We start from the raw sequence: 19,143 nt of genomic DNA, 5'->3' as shown, positions 1-19,143 counted from the left end.
CCAGACTAATGTTCCATTTGATGTAAGTTAAGACCAATTATTTGTGTGCAAAATTTTAGATCATTTGCTCACTCAGTTTATAAAGAATAATTATTCTTATTATGAAAAATGACTTGATATTGAAAAACATTGCAATGCTTTTCGCTCAATTCGGCTAAGAATAGCACAAAATACAAATTTAAAGTTATTACCAAATATATTTCTTCATTATCTTTTGCATATCTTTTTAGCTGATCTTTGTAATAAATGAAATTTTTATGTTTTTAAGCTTTTTGACCTCAGTGGAGTTCCTTTAATCAGTAATTATTTTTGGAGCTGTCCATTTTAAATTTTCTATTTAAAGATATAAAGTCAATAGAATAGAGCCTAGTCAGACAGCAAGGAAGTTCAGGCTAGCCTGACCTCGAGGCTATAAAACTTTTGCCGAGTCATGTCTCAAATCTCCGGATTTTCATTGATTTAACTTAATACAGGATTGGAGCAGTACCTTTAGACGCTTGCAGAAATCATGATCACAAAATAGACAAATATCGTTTTTTTCGCTGATTTTTACATTTTTCATTCATTATCATACATAAATCAGTGTGAAAAGATGAATCAGACCTATTAAAGTTCATTCAAATATCGTTTTTTTCGCTGATTTTTACATTTTTCATTCATTATCATACATAAATCAGTGTGAAAAGATGAATCAGACCTATTAAAGTTCATTCTGTTAGGTGAAAACGCAAGATTTTAGTATTTTATGATTCAAGCGCCTTGCCAGGTATATACCGGAATACGGTATTTAGTGTAGTGCTCCAATCCTTTTTTTGTCTCACTCTATTTTCATTGATCAGAGTACATTCAGGATTCTGTACCGGTTTCTGACCAATCAAATAACTGAGAAATGAGTTTTGAGCATGGAGAATTTCTTTATAACCTTTGCCCCTAGCTCTATATTGGTGATGTTTCCATTCCAGCAGGAATTTTCCAAAATACACTCCCCAACCTTCCATTAGAAGAGTTCATTATGCATCTAAAGGGATATCATGATGAAAATTTCAAGCTATACAGCCATAAGCTGATCAGACTGACCGGTATACTGGTTTTACTGAATTACAAAGGTTTTGAAGTTTTGGTTTTTAATATTTGAAAGGGTGTAAAGCAATATCTTATGAAAAATAAAAAAAAGACGTTTTTATTTCCATTGCTTCATTTGTTATTTTATAAACGTCATTTTTTTCTAATGAAGACAAAACTGAAGTCGAAAGCTAAAGCGTTTGTTTTAACTGAACTAATTATAGATCTATACAAAAATTGTTTATAACATATAAATAAATGGTAAAATTATGATGTTACCATAATCTTATTGTGAAATGAATTCTTAAAAGTTGTAGATATAGAAAAAAAGGTTTCTGGTATTTAACACACATGATTAATGTACATAAATAGAATAAAATGAGCCGTGTCATGACAAAACCAACATAATGGGTTTGCGATCAGCATGGATCCAGACCAGCCTGCGTATCCGCGCATTCTGATCAGGATCCCTGCTGTTCTCTATCAGTTTTTCCACTTGTTATAGGGTTTGTAAGCGAACAGCATGGATCCTGATCAGGCTGCGCGGATGCACAGGCTGGTCTGGATCCATGCTGGTCGCAAACCCATGATGTTGGTTTTGTCATGACGTGGCTCAAATGTTCTGAAATGAAGTAATGTGCTCATTTTTATGTATGGCTCTTACTGTTTAGCAATAGTTTTATACATGCACCAGTCACACTTTATTGAAAAATTTAAACATAAATCTTTCATACAGGTATTTTGGTATTGTTCTGTTTATAAAATACAACAAAATTTTGTTAACTACAGAAAGCAGATATATAGCTTTATACATTTTAAATGTTAATGTACAATAGGTACAGTTATCCGTATATATTTAATTCAAAACACTTTTAACTTTAACAGCTAGTAACATAACTACATATAACTAACTCTGTTTGACAGAAAATTGTATAATGTTGTAAGAAAATACGAATTTGTACATAACATTTAACACGAAACTTAATACATTTATTTGTTTATAACAAAGTTAACATAAAATCTAGTCACATGCGTTTACAACACTGTTAAGACAAATGTCTATCATTCTATTTGCCTAACGGCTCGGGTGATATAAAATCTTGACAGGTAATATATCCACATATATCACTCCAAAACCAAAATAATATATAATATATATCATTACCTAGAAAAACAAGATATGTTTGTAAAACATGTATGCCCCATATTGGCAGCCAATTAGTCATGTGATCAGGTTATTATGCATGACTTCTGACCTAGAAGTTAATAAGGGTTATCTAGTATCTACTGGTCATGACTAGTCACAAGGTAATAATTATTGTGATTTGCAGCAATTTAAGTTATTACAAATCTTACAAAATAATATTTGCATAAATTTTATGAATCATGTAGGCCTCATTAATGACAGCCAAGTTGTTATATTACATAAGACCTTCAAATGTGTATACCAAAAGCATTTTTAGTTTAATATAAAGATATCAACCAAGGCAACTTGAGTTGTTATTGGTCAGAAACCGTAATTAAGTACAAGGTCAATATGACATTGACCCCTTGAACCTAAAATCAATAGGGGTCATCTACTGGTCATGACCAATCATCATACCAAGTTTGAAGTTCCTAGGCCTAAGCATTCTTCAGTTATTGATCAGAAACCGTTTTTACCTACAAGGTCAATGTGACCTTGACCTTTGACCCCTTGACCCCAAAATCAATAGGGGTCATCTGCTGGTCATGACCAATCATTATTACAAGTTTGAAGTTTCTAGGCCTAAGCATTCTTAAGTTATTGATTGGAAACCGTTTTCACCTACAAGGTCAATGTGACCTTGACCTTTGACCCCAAAATCAATAGGGGTCATCTGCTGGTCATGACCAATCATCATACCAAGTTTGAAGTTCCTAGGCCTAAGCGTTCTTTAGTTATTGATCGGAAACCGTTTTTACCTACAAGGTAAATGTGACCTTGACCTTTGACCCCTTGACCCCAAAATCAATAGGGGTCATCTGCTGGTCATGACCAATCACCATACCAAGTTTGAAGTTCCTAGGCATAAGCGCTCTTTAGTTATTGATCGGAAACCGTTTTTACCTACAAAGTCAATGTGACCTTGACCTTTGACTCCTTGACCCCAAAATCAATAGGGGTCATCTGCTGGTCATGAACAATCATCATACCAAGTTTGAAGTTCCTAGGCCTAAGCGTTCTTTAGTTATTGATCGGAAACCGTTTTTACCTACAAGGTAAATGTGACCTTGACCTTTGACCCCTTGACCCCAAAATCAATAGGGGTCATCTGCTGGTCATGACCAATCACCATACCAAGTTTGAAGTTCCTAGGCCTAAGGGTTCTTTAGTTATCACTCGGAAACCATTTGGTCTACGGACCGACGGACCGACAAATGCAAAGCAATATACCCCCTCTTCTTTGAAGTTGGGGCATAATAATCAAATTGATGCATCTTAAATTGAAAAAAAAAAGTTATTTTGGATTGGGGTGAAAATGCCTTTGAAAAACTGGACTGATGGAGGTACTGGCAATTATTTACAAAGTAAAAAAAAAATTCAGTGAGCATAAAAATAGTTGGCATTAGGAGATCTCTCTACCCTTAAACATATTTTCTGAGTGCATGCTGTTCACTGTTGACAATATTCAATGAAAAAATCATTGATACTTCCAGTATTGTTGACTAATGTTAGAATATCATGATAAGAAATAATTGTATGTTTAAAACTTACAAATTTAAAAATTGCAAAAAAAAACAACTGGCAAGCTAAAATACTGACACTAATTTTTAAAACAACATATGCATAATTCTAAAATCTTTGGCTGAAGATAATTAAACCTCAAGCCATAATTGTATAAGAAGTCAGGCAACAAGTGCCTGAGACTTTCAGCCTTGACACAAGTCCACCATAATTCAGTGCTGACAATTTACCAATCACAATAACTTTCTATGATTTTATCACAAAAAGTCACATCCTAGCACTGTTAGACATCACCCGCCTTCTTTTCTACATCTTCACTCCCTTCAACATTACTATCACAGGTTTCCATATTGTCTTCAGCATTATCTGTGGCATAAACACCATCAATTTCAGCAGAATTTAACTCGAAACTACTTTCTCTACTACTAGTCCTACTACTTTCTCCACTACAAGTTCTATCACTCACACCAGCCCCACTATGTTCATCTTTCACTGGCCTTGATATTTCTTCCTTTACTATTTGCTCAATATCACAACTGCCAAGTTCAAAACTTTCCTCTGTTTGTTCAAAGCTACCACATTTTTTAATTTTATCATCATCATTAGAACCACAACCATCAGCCTCATTATGATCATCATCATCAACATCATCTTTATCAGAGCTCTTCTCATTTATCACTTTCAAATTGTCTAATTGTGTAAGGTCTTCACTTTTTATTTCAAAACTTTTAGACTCATTATCATCATCACCATTATTTTCCAAATTAGTTACCTCATTACAGTCTTCTTTATCAGTTTGAATATTCTTCATATCAGAACTGTCTAATTCAAAACTTTTTTCAACATCTCCTTCTGCACTTTCATCATACAAAATGTCTTCAACATTGTATTCATGTGTACTTTCCATTTCCTTTTCACTGTTTATACTGTCTTTACACGAGGCAGATTTTCTTGATTCTTCTTTCCCTGTCTTTTCTAAGTCAGTATTTTCCTCATCTATTTGACTTTCTTTAATCTTTCTCTTGAATTCAGTAATATCATCCTCTGTGTCTATGAATTTAGTCTCTGTATCAGGGCACATTTCTCCCTTTAAATCTGTTTCGTCTGAATCTATTTCATCAACTGCAAGTTTCCTATTTGTCTCTTGCATAACACCATGAGTAACAAAGTCATCATTGTCTGGCATATAAGTAATAGACCTTCCCTCTGGAGCTTCTCTTACACCGAATGGCTGAACCGGACATGGTCCATTCACTTCCCTTACATTCATTGGTGCCACTGCATTAGCCACACCCACGTGATTGACATTTGTTCGAGGAACTAATGTTCTACCAATAGAATTTTGATCCTGCCTCACAAATCTGGACGTGCTAACATCATTGCTGTGATAATTGAAACTTTCATTGCTATCATACTCGGTGAGGTTATCATTTGCAATATCGTAGTTTTGCCCCATAAATCCTGTATCTAGGTCAGCATGCATTACAGCATACGACATAGAATCCGGGGCAGAGTTCCCCTCATCATTTATCTGAACAGAAGGATATCCAGACATGTGCATTACTTCACTATTTTGGCGCATGGGTTCTATAAAATATAAAAAAAGTTTTATGAATTTTTAAAAAAAATTTCTTTATAAAATTATGTCGTTTTTTTCTAATTCAATTCTTATTCGCCATGACATTTGACAGATATACGTTTCTTCATCACAGAAGAATATGACATTGTTATATATTTAGTATAATTTAGTTGTTTCCAATAATCATGTCAATGATAATCCAATCTGGCACATGATGTCAATTTCTAACAACATTTTGCAGAGTGTTTAACTATTATCAATTGAAATCATTTCAAAATGTAAATGTGTGAATTAAAATTAACAAGCAATTATCATAGTATTGCAAGCAATCCATAAGTCCCCTACCGGTTAGAACCCCATCAACATTCTGAAGGGCCATTGGCCATTCACTAATGTTTTAATCATTCTCTATTTTAAGTAAATTTGTTGGAAAAGTTCTTTAAAAGTGATCACAGGAAACAGTTTTTATGAACAGACAGAAAGACGGACTGAAGGACACTCTAAAGTTAATATTTGAAACATCCCTGTTACCAAAATATAACATTTTTAAAAGCAAAATTCTTATAGAGGAGATAACTCTTGAATTAAAGATGCAATTTCATAAAAATGTTCAGCTCTTTTTGACTTAATCACAAATATTGTTATATTTGCCATGTTGTAAGCCTATTTGTTGCCAAGGCAACCAATATTTTTTCAAAATAGGAAGAAAAGATAAGACATGTATAATCTCCAGACTGCCATCTACCCATATATAAAGTTTCATAAAAATATTTCCAGTACTTTTTGAGTTATCACTGGATTCAGTTTATGTGTAAAATTTGCCATATTTTCAGTCTATGTGTTGCCATAGCAACCAGAATTTTCAACATAAGAAGAAAAGAAAAAGACACGCATAATCTCCAGACTGCCATCTACCCATATTTCAAGTTTCATAAAAATATTTCTATTACTTTTTGCGTTAACACTGGATCCAGTTTATGTGTAAAATTTGCAATATTTTCAGTATATTTGTTGCCATAGCAACCAGAATTTTCAACATAGGAAGAAAAGAAAAAGACGTGCATAATCTCCAGACTGCCATCTACCCATATTTCAAGTTTCATTAAAATATTTTCAGTACTTTTCAAGTTATCGCGAGATCCAGTTTTGTGGACGGACAGACTGACAGACGGACGAACGTCCGGCCGAAATGGAATAAGGGGCCATTTCTTTTGTTTTTTTCTATTGTTTAATAGAGGGCCAATGGCCCCTTACTCTATTGTTATGGAATGAACTCTATTGTTCTCTTTTGTTCTGTTTACAGTTAGATGGCCCTCTATCCCTTTTCGGTAGTGTGGACAGACAGACGGACGGAGGGTAATTCTAAAGTCCCCTCCGGTAAACCGGTAGGGGACTAACAAGCCTGTCTAGTTTATTGTTTAATATACATGTACAGGTATGTCACTGTTCGTCATGAAGACTTCATATCATACTTTATTAAAAAGCATATTAAGGTCTGTGCGTTTGCTACGGTAAATGGACAAAAGCCCTCCCGTGAAAATGATAGGGTGGACAAAAGCCCTCCTGCAAAAATAACAAGGTGGACTAAAGCCCTCCTATGTATATGACAGAGGAGACATTATTTCTGTAATTGCATATTTATTATCAAATCGTACTCTGTTTTAACAAGTTATTTTTTAAATCAAATTGTACACATACAAACGTTGATTTTAAATAAATATACTAAATACAAACTCACCAACTCTAGCAACCTTGCGCTCTGTAAAATAAAAGTAATTTATAAATTAGACAGTTTACAATAAATAATAAAAGGCCAATGAGCAAAAGGCCAATGTCTCATCTACAACATACAAGAACTTGTAGTTTCACAGAGATATGTTTACAATTAATTTTGTAATCTATCTTTAAAATATAAAAGTGACCTCAAAAGCAAGGTTATTTATATTCCTTGGAGCACAATTTATAGAACCACTAGGCAATGGCTTCTTGCTAAGTAACTTTGTAACATTTGTGGGGAACCTACTTTGGATCAGTCCTAGTAAATTTTGCCAAAATTTATCCTGTGGTTTAGATTTTATAAAATAACATTATGGGCACCATCTGACTGTGGATAACAAACATCAATTGCATATAGTTATAGGTACATTATGCATCAGAAAAAAATAATCCTTTCCTTCTTTAGAAAGGGCAAAAATGAGTTGAATAGTATTAAAAACAATATGGTTTTAGAGCATTTAATGATTTTAGATGCATATTTTTGAAAGAAAATTTTTCTGAATGTAAAATTTCTTTGTCATAAAAATAGCAAAATGTGAACAAAGTAGTTTTTTGTCTTCCATAAAAAATACTTCATCATTGTAACATATATTAATTGCCAAAAAGCAGCAGCAAACGATAGTTTGGGTTATTGACCAATGGCTAACTTTTCGGAAATTACAACAGGACACCAAAAATAACAAGCATTTGATAGTATTGCGGGCAATACAGTAGTCCCCTACCGGTCCCTCAAAAAGTTCTTTAATTGTCATGCACTCCTGTGTATTGCCATTTATAATGAATTTGAGGATGAAGTCTGTATTTGAAAATATCAACCACAAAACATAATAAAATAAGTTTGTCTATATCACAGTAATGTGTTAAGTTTCCATGCTTAGTAAGGAAATTATGTTTATACAACCTTGTCATATTATTACGATGTGGGATTTTAAAGTAAATCCTATAAGGAATGAAGAAGTTGGAGTGAAAATACCAGTTTCTCGAAAAAAATCTAAGTTCAAGGGGGACATAATTCTGGAAATAGTCTTGCTAGAGTATTTAACCTTCTCAAAAATGTTGAGTGATAATAAGAAACATATATATGAAGTTTGAAGTAGATACATTAGGAAATAAAGAAGTTATTTAAAAAAGACAACATTTTTTCCCCTAAAAAATCTAAGTTCAAGGGAGGTAATACTGATATTTTTTGTGCTAGAGTTATAAACCTTGTCACATATGATGTGGTTGATGACCAGAAACTTATATTTAAAGTTTGAAGTAAACACCTTAAGAAATAAAGAACATATAGTGAAAAAGCTGAAAAATTTAAATCAGAAATCTTGAAATTCAGGCTATTTGTTGCCATAGCAACCAGAATTTTCAACATAGGAAGAAAAGAAAAAGATGTGCATAATCTCCAGACTGCCATCTACCCATATTTCAAGTTTCATAAAAATATTTTCAGTACTTTTTGAGTTATCACTGGATCCAGTTTATGTGTTAAATTTGCCATATTTTCAGACTATTTGTTGCCATAGCAACCAGAATTTTCAACATAGGAAGAAAAAAAAAAGACGTGCATAATCTCCATACTGCCATCTATCCATGTATCAAGTTTCATAAAAATATTTTCAGTACTTTTTGCGTTATCGCGGGATCCAGTTTTGTGGACGGACGGACTGACGGACTGACAGACTGACAGACAGACAGACGGACAGACGGACGGACAGACAGACGGACAGACGGACGGAGGGTAAACCTAAAGTCCCCTCCGGTTAAACCGGTAGGGGACTAAAAAGCTTTTGAAAACTATGATTAAAAGAATTTATGGGGCATAATGGGAGTTTAAAAAAACAACCAACCCATCTAAGTAATCAAGTTATTTAAAAATATTTTGCAAATTTATATATGTAATATACCCTGATCCACTCTGAGACAGACCATGCTTTTAAGACTATGTTTCCCCTTTATATAAAATATGGTAACTATTACCACAGTAAATATTTTTCCTACCTTTATTGCATGTAAGTGGTGGCACAATATTTCGTGCTCTATCATTAATATCTTTTCTCATCTTTCCATCATTATCATTTGTATCCAACTTGACATCACAACCTCCGCATTCAGAAATTACAGCATTACTAAGCTCGGGTCTACAAGGTGGCCCACTTTGACCTCTATTTTTAGCAGTATCCACAACATCTACAGTATTGTCTGTTGGTACAGTATCGTCTGTTGGTGCCGTATCGTCTGTTGGTGCTGTATCGTCTGTTGGTACCGTATCGTCTGTTGGTACCGTATCATCTGTTGGTGCTGTATCGTCTGTTGGTGCTGTATCGTCTGTTGGTACAGTATCGTCTGTTGGTGCCGTATCGTCTGTTGGTGCTGTATCGTCTGTTGGTACAGTATCGTCTGTTGGTACAGTATCGTCTGTTGGTACTGTATCGTCTGTTGGTGCCGTATCATCTGTTGGTGCTGTATCGTCTGTTGGTGCCGTATCGATTGTTGGTGCCAACTCATTTAACTCCGTTCTTGTATCGTCTTTCTTTGGTTCTATTTTCCTCAGCAACAATGTTGGTGATGAACTTACAATAGAAGAGTTTATGGAACTGTCAGCTTCAAATGTACCTGAGACACTGCTGAGGTTTTCAGGATAAATACATATCTCTTTGTTAGCTCTACTATCAGGATTTGGTTTCAATCTTCTTGTACCAAACTGTATATGACAGTTTTCAAATACATTATTATGAATATTAATTTGTGTATTAGATTTCTTTTTCTTTATTTTGTCTTTAGATGGGTTTATTTCGTTCTCTAACATTTTATCAGCTGTTTTATCAGGGACAGAAGAACCTCCAGTAGCACCTTCTTCAACATTACCATGCCTGTCACCATTCTTTTCTCCCTTCTTACTTCCTACATCTACTTGCTGCAGGTCATTCTTTTCTGTTCTTACATCTGCAATATTAATAGCTGTCTCACTACACCTATTATTTATAAGCATTTCATTCTCGTTATTTCCGAATGTACCATCAGCCCCGATTAATACATTGCCCACAGGTCTCACTGCTCCATTCCTAATTCCATTCCCAGCTGTATTAACTACAGCTTCTGCTGGAATATTTACTCTATAACCATTAACAATATATGCTGGATGAAAATTTCCGTGTTCATCTACGGGAGTAATCGGTATATTCTGCTCGTAATTACCTACTCCATTCATTAGCTGTCCATTATGTGTTAGGATGGGATATCTGTGTCCAGGAAGCAGTGGTGCACTATCGTTAGTTGGTGAAGCTGGAGGAATATGTCCACCTACAAAAAAATAATATGAGCTGTGTCACAACAAAACCAACATAATGGGTTACCGACCAACATGAATCCAGACCAGCCTGCGCATCCGCCCAGTCTGATCAGGATCCATGCTGTTCGCTTACAAACCCTATAACAAGTAGAACAAGAGGGCCATGATGGCCCTGAGGTCGCTCACCTGTATATAGGCCCCCCACCCCCGAGCCAATTTTTACCCAAGGGCTTTTATTTGTTTATTTGAACAGACTTGGTAGACACCCATAAGAAGATGTTTCATGCTAAACATCTAAGTTCTAGCTCATTGGCTTTTTTAAAAGAAGATTTTTAAAGTTTTTACTATACACATATAGTTAAAAACAATGTCACCCCTGGGGCAGGGCCAGTTTTGACCCCCGGGTGTTTATTTGAACAAACTTTGTAGATATTTACTAAAAGATGTTTCATGCTTTATATCTAAACTCTAGCTATTTGGGTTTTTCCAAAGAAGATTTTTAAGTTTTTGCTATACACATATAAGGAAAATCAATGACCCCCCCCCCCAGGCGGGGCCAGTTTTGACCCCAGGGCTTTTATTTGAACATACTTGGTAGACACCCATTAGAACATGTTTCATGCTAAATATCTAAGCTCTAGCTCTTTGAGTTCTTTAAAAGAAGATTTTTTAGGTTTTTACTATATGCATATAGGGAAAATCAATGACCCCCTGGGGTGGGCCAATTTTGACCCCAGGGCTTTTATTTGAACAAACTTGGTAGACACTCATTAGAAGATGTTTCATGCTAAATATCTTAGCTCTAGCTCTTTGGGTTCTTTAAAAGAAGATTTTTTAAGTTTTTACTATATGCATATAGGGAAAATCTATGACCCCCTGGGGCAGGGTCAATTTTGACCCCATGCTTTTATTTGAACAAACTTGGTAGACATTCACTAGAAGATGTTTCATGCCAAATATCTAAGCCCTAGCTCTTATGGTTCTTTAAAAGAAGATTTTTTAAAGTTTTTACCATATGCATATAGGGAAAATCAATGACCCCCGGGGCGGGGCCAATTTTGACCCCAGGGCTTTAATTTGAACAAACTTGGTAGACACTCACTAGAAGATGTTTCATGCTTAATATCTTAGCTCTAGCTCTTTGGGTTCTTTAAAAGAAGATTTTTTAAGTTTTTACTATATGCATATTGGGAAAATCAATGACCCCCTGGGTCGGGTCCAATTTTGACCCCAGGGCTTTTATTTGAACTAGAAGATGTTTCATGCCAAATATCTAAGCTCTAGCTCTTACGGTTTTTTAAAAGAAGATTTTTTAAGTTTTTACTATACATATAGGGAAAATCAATGACCCCCAGGGGCGGGGCCAATTTTGACCCCAGGGCTTTTATTTGAACAAACTTGGTAGACACTCACTAGAAGATGTTTCATGCCAAATATCTAAGCTCTAGCTCTTATGGTTTTTTAAAAGAAGATATTTAAAGTTTTTTCTTTCGGTTGCCATGGCAACCAGAGTTCTGCATGGAATTAAATTCTTTGAACAATTTTTAAAGGTGACCACCAAAGGAACATTCCTGTGAAGTTTGGATGAAATTGGCTCAGTGGTTTATGAGGAGATGTCATTTAAAGCAAAAGTTTACGGACGGACAACGGACGAAAAGCGATCACAAAAGCTCACCCTGTCACTTTGTGACAGGTGAGCTAAAAACTGATAGCGAACAGCATGGATCCTGATCAGACTGCGCAGATGCGCAGGCTGGTCTGGATCCATGCTGGTCGCAAACCAATATGTTGGTTTTGTCATGACACGGCTCAATTATATAGAAAGTAACACATATACATATAAATGCAATATTATGTGAAATGCTTCTCATATAAATGAACCGTTAACCAATATATTCATTAGTTACATGTACCCTATGATGAAACATAGCTGGTTTTAAAGTACTTCTGAGTTCACTAAAAGCTTTTTTTTTCAAAATTGATTGGCTACAGATCAGATTTGTAATCAGACCCCCTCCCTTCACCCCCTTGTAAATCTTACAATTTTGATACCTTATTTCTGTGGCATTGTCAACCTTACACTGAAGTGTTTTATTTCTGCAGTTCTATGTCCATTGTCTAAAGAAACCAATTCATGATTTTTATTTGCATATATTTATATTCAATTGACACTTTGTTCACATCCTGTTGCAAAGTACGCTGATGACAAAAAATGGTGAAATGTCATCGTAGCCTTACTTTCAAATTCTCAACAGTACAGTTGATCACGTTTTTAAAACCTCTGCAAACAAATCTTTACTTCTCAGCCGGTGGATTAATTAATAACTACATGTATACAGAATAGTTTTTTAACATTTTTGAATTTTTTGTAAATTTTTTAAATACAATAAACCTTTTTCTCATCAGAATGACCTTCTTCACACACGTTTTATATTTAATTTCACTCATAAATCATATCTAAATGATATACACTAATCAGTTCCTATGATATCACTGGTTCTATGCTATCACGGTATTTACATTTTCTGCAACCACAAGTAAAAGCAACACATGTCGATGCTACCATTTTCAAAACTGTCACGTTAACTCATATAGCATCTGCCAATAAATTTAATTTTGTGAATAATGAATATACTTGTGGTAGGAAAACTATTTTATAAAATCTTTATACTTCATGATATTTGACTACTAAATTTCCCTTCATTGTTTTTATGCAGACAATTGAAATATGTTATAATTCCATTAACTGAAATATAATCTGTTTATCAATTTTGACATTTAAAGCAAGTTAACTGTTGGAAGTTTTTCAGAACTTAATTTGAAGATTTTGATCCATCTACCTTCCATACTTGCATTTTTGGGGATTACAGTGATACCATAGTAACCTCCACTGAAATCATGCCAAATAGCAGACAATGAAATAGTATTAAAAAAACTTTGGACAAACAGTTTTGGAAAAAGTTCACTAATTAAATAGAAAAAATTTTCATTATTGTATGAAATTTGCATTTAAATAACTTCCGATAAACGTTAAGTACCATGATATCATAGAACCCTGGGCTACCATTAAGTTAAGCCCAACCGACAAGCATACTAGTGTTAATTTATTTACAGATATTTGATATCAAAACTGAATAATTAATAACTCTAAAATTGCTCCCAGAAGCTCTTGCTTTTACCATTATTATCAGCAGGTTAATGATTTCAATAAAGTATTCATGCAGCGGTCATTTCTTACTTCTTTGGTAATAAGTTAATGTTTAAATTTTCTGTTTTACAATTATGCTGTTTTTAAAGAAGCATACACACCTTGTGACTTTCTTCTCTTTCTAAAGCAGTACACGCCAAGACCTAACACTACAACCAACCTATAAATAAACAAATATAATAATAAAGATGATTTTTTGAAAATTTCCTCATTATGTACATACAGGAAAGTGACCCCCCCCCACCCCATAACTGTCACAGTTTTGTGGGATTTTTTGTGTCATTTTTTTTTTACAATTGTAATTATTTGAAAAATTATATTATCAAAATCAAATAGACAGTTGTTTTTTTTTTGCGCAGGCTGGTCTGGATCCATGCTGGTCGTAAACGCATTATGTTGGTTTTGTTAAGGCGCGGCTCAAATGTTTTTCACTGCCAATTTTAATAGTCTAAAGGAAAAAGAATATACAAAGTTGTCTTACACAGCGACAACAGAGACAGCAATGGAAACAGCATTTAGATGAACTTGGTTGAAGTCAGTGTCTTTACCAATTCCTCCCTCCAAGTCAGGCTCCTCATGTACCTCAAAAGACTGATTATCATTTGATTTAATATTAGGACCATTTGCTTTCCTGGTCACTGAAAATATAAAACATTTGTATTTCTGAATTATCCTTTTAAGTTTAAAACTTACAGTTTGAGGAATCTGTATTTATGCGTAAGTACAATTTGATTTGTAGAAAAGCATTTGCCCGTTACTAAACGATGGCTGTCATGTCATAATTAATTGAGCCATGCCATGACAAAACCACGCAGTCAAGTCAGGATCCATGCTGTTGTCTATCAGTTCATCTTCTTGTAATAGGGTTTGTAAGCGAACAACATGGATCCTGATCAGACTGTGTGGATGCGCAGGTTGGTCTGGATCCATGCTGGTCTCAAACGCACTATGTTGGTTTTGTCATGATGTGGCTCAATTGTACCAGACTCATCTCAGAGCTTGATAATAAGTAAAGAGTGAAGCAGGAATTCGCAAAGGGGAATAACTTCAGTATGTATTCATGCTAGAGTAATACATCTGTGTCATTGTTAGTCAACCTGAAGACAGGTGTGTTAATACTGAAGACAACACTTTTAATAATTGATGAGAAATAAGTTGCACTTAAAACCATAACCACGTCTTGCCCGTACACCAACATATCGGGGAGGGAGGGAGAGAGAGGACAGGGGGAGGGGGTGAAGGGTGTGTGACAGGCTTAGAAACTCTAGGAAACATCTCATGATCCTCTAAAAATTAACAAAATTAATGACTGTAACGATTCAGTAACAAATTTGAGGTGAATATAGAGGTAGCTTTGATAATTATAGAGAAGTAGACCTAAATTAATAGGAGTTATCTACTGGTCATGACTAGTCACTAGGTCATTGTGACTGTAATGGTTGGCTGCAGCAATTTTATGACAAAGTTATCACAAATCTTACCAAAAAATATATACATATAAAATTTTATGAATCAAATAGGCCTCCCAAATGACAGCAAATTTGTAATATTACATAGACCTTGTAATGTGTATACCACAAGCATTATTAGTTTAATAAAAAATATCAAAGGCAACTTGTGGGTCAGAAACTGTTTTTACTCACAAGGTCAATGTGACTTTGATCTTTGACTCTTAAATCAATAGTGGTAATCTACTGGCCAAAGTAAAGGGCTCGTGAGTTTACCTATAAGGTCAATGTGATCTTGGCCTCTGACTACTTGACCCCAAAAATCCATTGAGGTCATCTTCTGACCAAATGCAATGCATTTGTGAAGTTTAAAGGTCAAAGTAGTCTACTGGCCAAGACCAATGCACCTATGCAGTTTGAAGGCCAAGTTATTGATTGGAAACCGTTTTTACCTACAAGGTCAATCATCTACAGGCCAAGACAAATGCAACTGTGAAGTTTGAAGGTCAAAGTCCCATGAGTTGTTGAGCTGTTAATTGGAAACCATTTTGACATTCGAGGTCAATTTGACCTTGACCTTTGGCCTTAAGACTCTTAAAACAATAGGGGTCATCTTTTGGTCATGAACAATCCCTACACCACATTGAAGTTCCTAGGTATAAGCTTTCCTTAGTTATTGATCGGAAACTATTTGGTCTATGGACCGACCGACCACACATGCAAAGCAATATACCCCTACTTATTTGAATGGAGGCAAAAAAATGTTTTCCATGGTAGACCAGACTTTTTTCTTCGAAGTGACAAGCTTACATTAGGGACAGTTAATATTGTCCAATGTGTAAGATACAGCCTTTTAATGTATAAATAGGTCCTACCTGCTATTGTTGTGGTTCTTAATTCAGGAGGTATATATTGTCCTTCTGGCCTTCCTTGCCTGAAACAATAAATATCATAATATATTACATTCTTTACATAATCATAATGAGAATATTCTGTAACAAGTTAATGAAAATTATTTTATGATTATACATGTTTATACACCATAAAGACTCAACTGAAAGGAAATCAGTGGTTCAAGATGCCTGCAGAACATCGAATTGCCATCGACAACATTGTCGCTCAGTACAATGAGGACTGGTGTAGGTCTTTATACAGCCAGTGGATCCACTGACACCAATGTTGCATCTTGTGCAATGGCGAGTATTTTGCAAAGCATGGACTGTATTGTGCCATCGCATTAAATTGATGTTCAACTTGCCCCCCGTCTGACAGGTGTACATTTTACTTCTTGATTTAAATGTATTTCTTGTTTTCGTATTTACAAATATCCCTCGTACATGTTTATAAGAATCATCTTTTTTTAAGATGCACAAATAATTTAGACCAGTTATTTTAATTATTAATCTTCTTACAAAACATCATGTTTCAAAATGCCTGTCTTTATTGTTCACATAAAATTTCAACAAATAAGGATCTGAGAGTGTCAAATTGAAGAAAGTATGTTTACCTCAACAGTGTGATATTAACTGTACAAGGTTGACATCCTCTTTCAAACTTATATGCATACCATGGACATGCTTCACAAACTGAAATATGAATGTTTCACAAACTGAAATAGCAATGTTTCACAACCTGAAATATGAATGTTTCACAAAATGAAATACTAATGTTTCACAAAATAAAATACCAATGTTTCACAAAATGAAATATGAATATTTATTACATGCTTTTCGATGGTTTATAGAAATATATCAGTGAATTAAAACTGATAATTTCACTGTTTGAAACAGTGAAATTATCAATTTGATAATCTCACTGTTTTGAATTTAAGCCCCTTTGTTTCAGTGAAATACCAGCGTACACAGAACTGGAAACCAACTTAATAACGTGACGTCGTAAATGACGTCACGTTGTATAATTATTTGGCGCGCTATTCATTTATTATTAGGTAAAAATGTCCTTTTTAACGTTTGATTGCATGTAATAAAAAGAAAATTTGTTTAGTTTAGTGTAAGATCGAAATATATTTCACCTCGTGAACACCAAAAGTTCACATTTCACTCGTGGCTGCGCCACTCGTGAAATATACCTTTTGGTGCTCACTCGGTGAAATATATTCCGATCTTACACTGAACTTAACAAATATCCTCTATTTAACAAAATGAAATAGCAACATTTCACAAACTGAAATACTGATGTTTCACAAACTGAAATACTGATGTTTCACAAAATGAAATACGAGTGTTTCACAAACAGAAATACCAATGTTCCACAAAATGAAATACTAATGTTTTACATGTACCACAAAATGCAATATTAGCATTTTAGGTGTATCTCAAAATGCAATATAAGCATTTCACGTGTATCTCAAAATGCAATATTAGCATTTCATATGTATCTCAAAATGCAATATAAGCATTTCACATGTATCACAAAATGCAATATAAGCATTTCACATGTATCACACAATGCAATATTAGCATTTCATATGTATCAAAAAATGCAATATTAGCATTTCATATATGTAACTTGCTAGCATAACTCTTAAATTTTTTTTTTTAATGAACTCTGATTTATATGCATATCTTTTAGTGAAAATGTTTTTGTTCTTTTAATATTTGTAATCATTTAAAATTTTAAATTTTATTCTCCCACTATTTGGAGTGGGGAATTATAGATTTGCCCTGGTCTGTCCTGTCGCCCTGTCCATTGGTAAGTTTATACAAATTTATTTTATTTCAATTGTGTTGGAAGCTGTAAGTTTAATGAAACACTCTCGAATTTGTTCCTGGAACCAGCCAGTACTAAGCAATGAATGTAAAGTTTCTTGCTCAAGGAAACAACGGTCAGCAATCTTTAGATTACTAGTCCGACGCGTTAACCACTCAAGCCACGCCGCCACACATTGTCCATTGGTTGACAAAATAGTAGAATATATTGGGACATCAGACACTTGAGAGTTTCATATCTGCTTGTTTCTGTAGTAATCTTATGATATTATTTTTACTGTAATTTCATCTATATATAATTCAAAAGCAAAATGATTTGATATTCATGCAAGAAATAAAATGTTCTAGAGAAACATGCACTTTATAAAATCACTTTATTTTCACCCTTAACAACCTTTTTAATATTTTTACACACAAAAAAGTCAACAACACAGATGTGTTCCACTCAAATATTTTATATGTCAAAGGTACTAAACATGCAATATTGTAATTTTGAAGTCTTAAATTTCCTAAATGTTAACACCCCTCCCTTCCTCCACCCACCCACAACCCCACTTCATATTCGAACCCCTGAGAAAATAAAACAACAACAACTACAACAATGTGCTTACTTCCACTAATTCTGTTCATTTGAAAATTCGAATCACATTCCTCGGTTCGGTCACAATTACCTACATTGTTCTTTACATAACATTTTTCAATCAAGCATTCACATGGATACGGAAAAATGTATGAATCAAATTCCTTCCAATATGGCCGCATAAACTCTGAAAGAAAAACAAAGAATGAACACAAATTTCTACAAAAACTCTCTAACAACTTACTTCCTTCTTTACTCAGCTGCTCACCGTCTTCACATACCATCTTCAAACTGCATGTGGTTTCTTTTTCGAAGTAACAGATCTCGTGCTTGCATGAGCAAAGGATTGGGAATTCCATAAATACAGGGTTTTTTGATGGCTTCATATCCTCTATATAAGTTTGAAAGAAAATATTATTCATAACTTCTATCAATGTATCTATATACCATTTAATTTACCCTAATTTACATCCTTGAACCGCAGAAAGTACCCTCAAAGTCAAACTAGAAATGTGTCCATAGGACACGGGTGCCCCCACACTCAACTGTTTTGTCAATCTTATGACTCTAGGTCTATTATTTTACCTTTACTGGTGGAGGAAGACCTCAAGTGCCCTTCCGTGCATTATTTCAGGCACGAACGGGCACCTGAGTAGAACCACCGACGTTCCGTAAGCTAGCTGGATAGCTTCCTCACATGAAAGAATCCAAAGTCCCTGTCGGGATTCGAACCCACAGCGGTGAGGGGCAAGTGGTTTGAAGTCAACGACC

The 19,143-nt window shown here is 34.5% G+C and overlaps 1 protein-coding gene across 4 annotated transcripts in view; it reads right to left on the bottom strand.

Moving 5' to 3' along the window:
- Positions 1-260: 260 nt before the first annotated feature.
- LOC132739668 (uncharacterized) overlaps positions 261-19,143 on the bottom strand; it is a 35,189-nt gene continuing 16,306 nt past the window's right edge. For 3 of the 4 annotated variants that reach the window (XM_060727426.1, XM_060727425.1, XM_060727424.1), the window contains 8 exons: positions 18,404-18,559; positions 16,571-16,649; positions 15,939-15,997; positions 14,097-14,253; positions 13,717-13,775; positions 9,117-10,418; positions 7,087-7,107; positions 261-5,356 (listed from right to left, as the gene is read on the bottom strand). In XM_060727426.1, the coding sequence (XP_060583409.1) occupies positions 4,053-5,356; positions 7,087-7,107; positions 9,117-10,418; positions 13,717-13,775; positions 14,097-14,253; positions 15,939-15,997; positions 16,571-16,649; positions 18,404-18,559 (3,137 nt within the window). In that variant the 3' untranslated portion in view covers positions 261-4,052. Of the gene's footprint in view, positions 5,357-7,086; positions 7,108-9,116; positions 10,419-13,716; positions 13,776-14,096; positions 14,254-15,938; positions 15,998-16,570; positions 16,650-18,403; positions 18,560-18,616; positions 18,764-19,143 lie in introns of all 4 variants that reach the window. The other variant, XM_060727427.1, reaches the window with a different exon arrangement.

Source organism: Ruditapes philippinarum, unplaced genomic scaffold (assembly GCF_026571515.1).
Source record: "Ruditapes philippinarum isolate M1 unplaced genomic scaffold, ASM2657151v2 ctg584_1_1_1_1, whole genome shotgun sequence".
NCBI classification, from domain to species: Eukaryota; Metazoa; Mollusca; class Bivalvia; order Venerida; family Veneridae; genus Ruditapes; species Ruditapes philippinarum.
The sequence above is the reverse complement of the archived record's forward strand: the minus strand, read 5'-3'. Positions and strand labels throughout refer to the sequence as shown.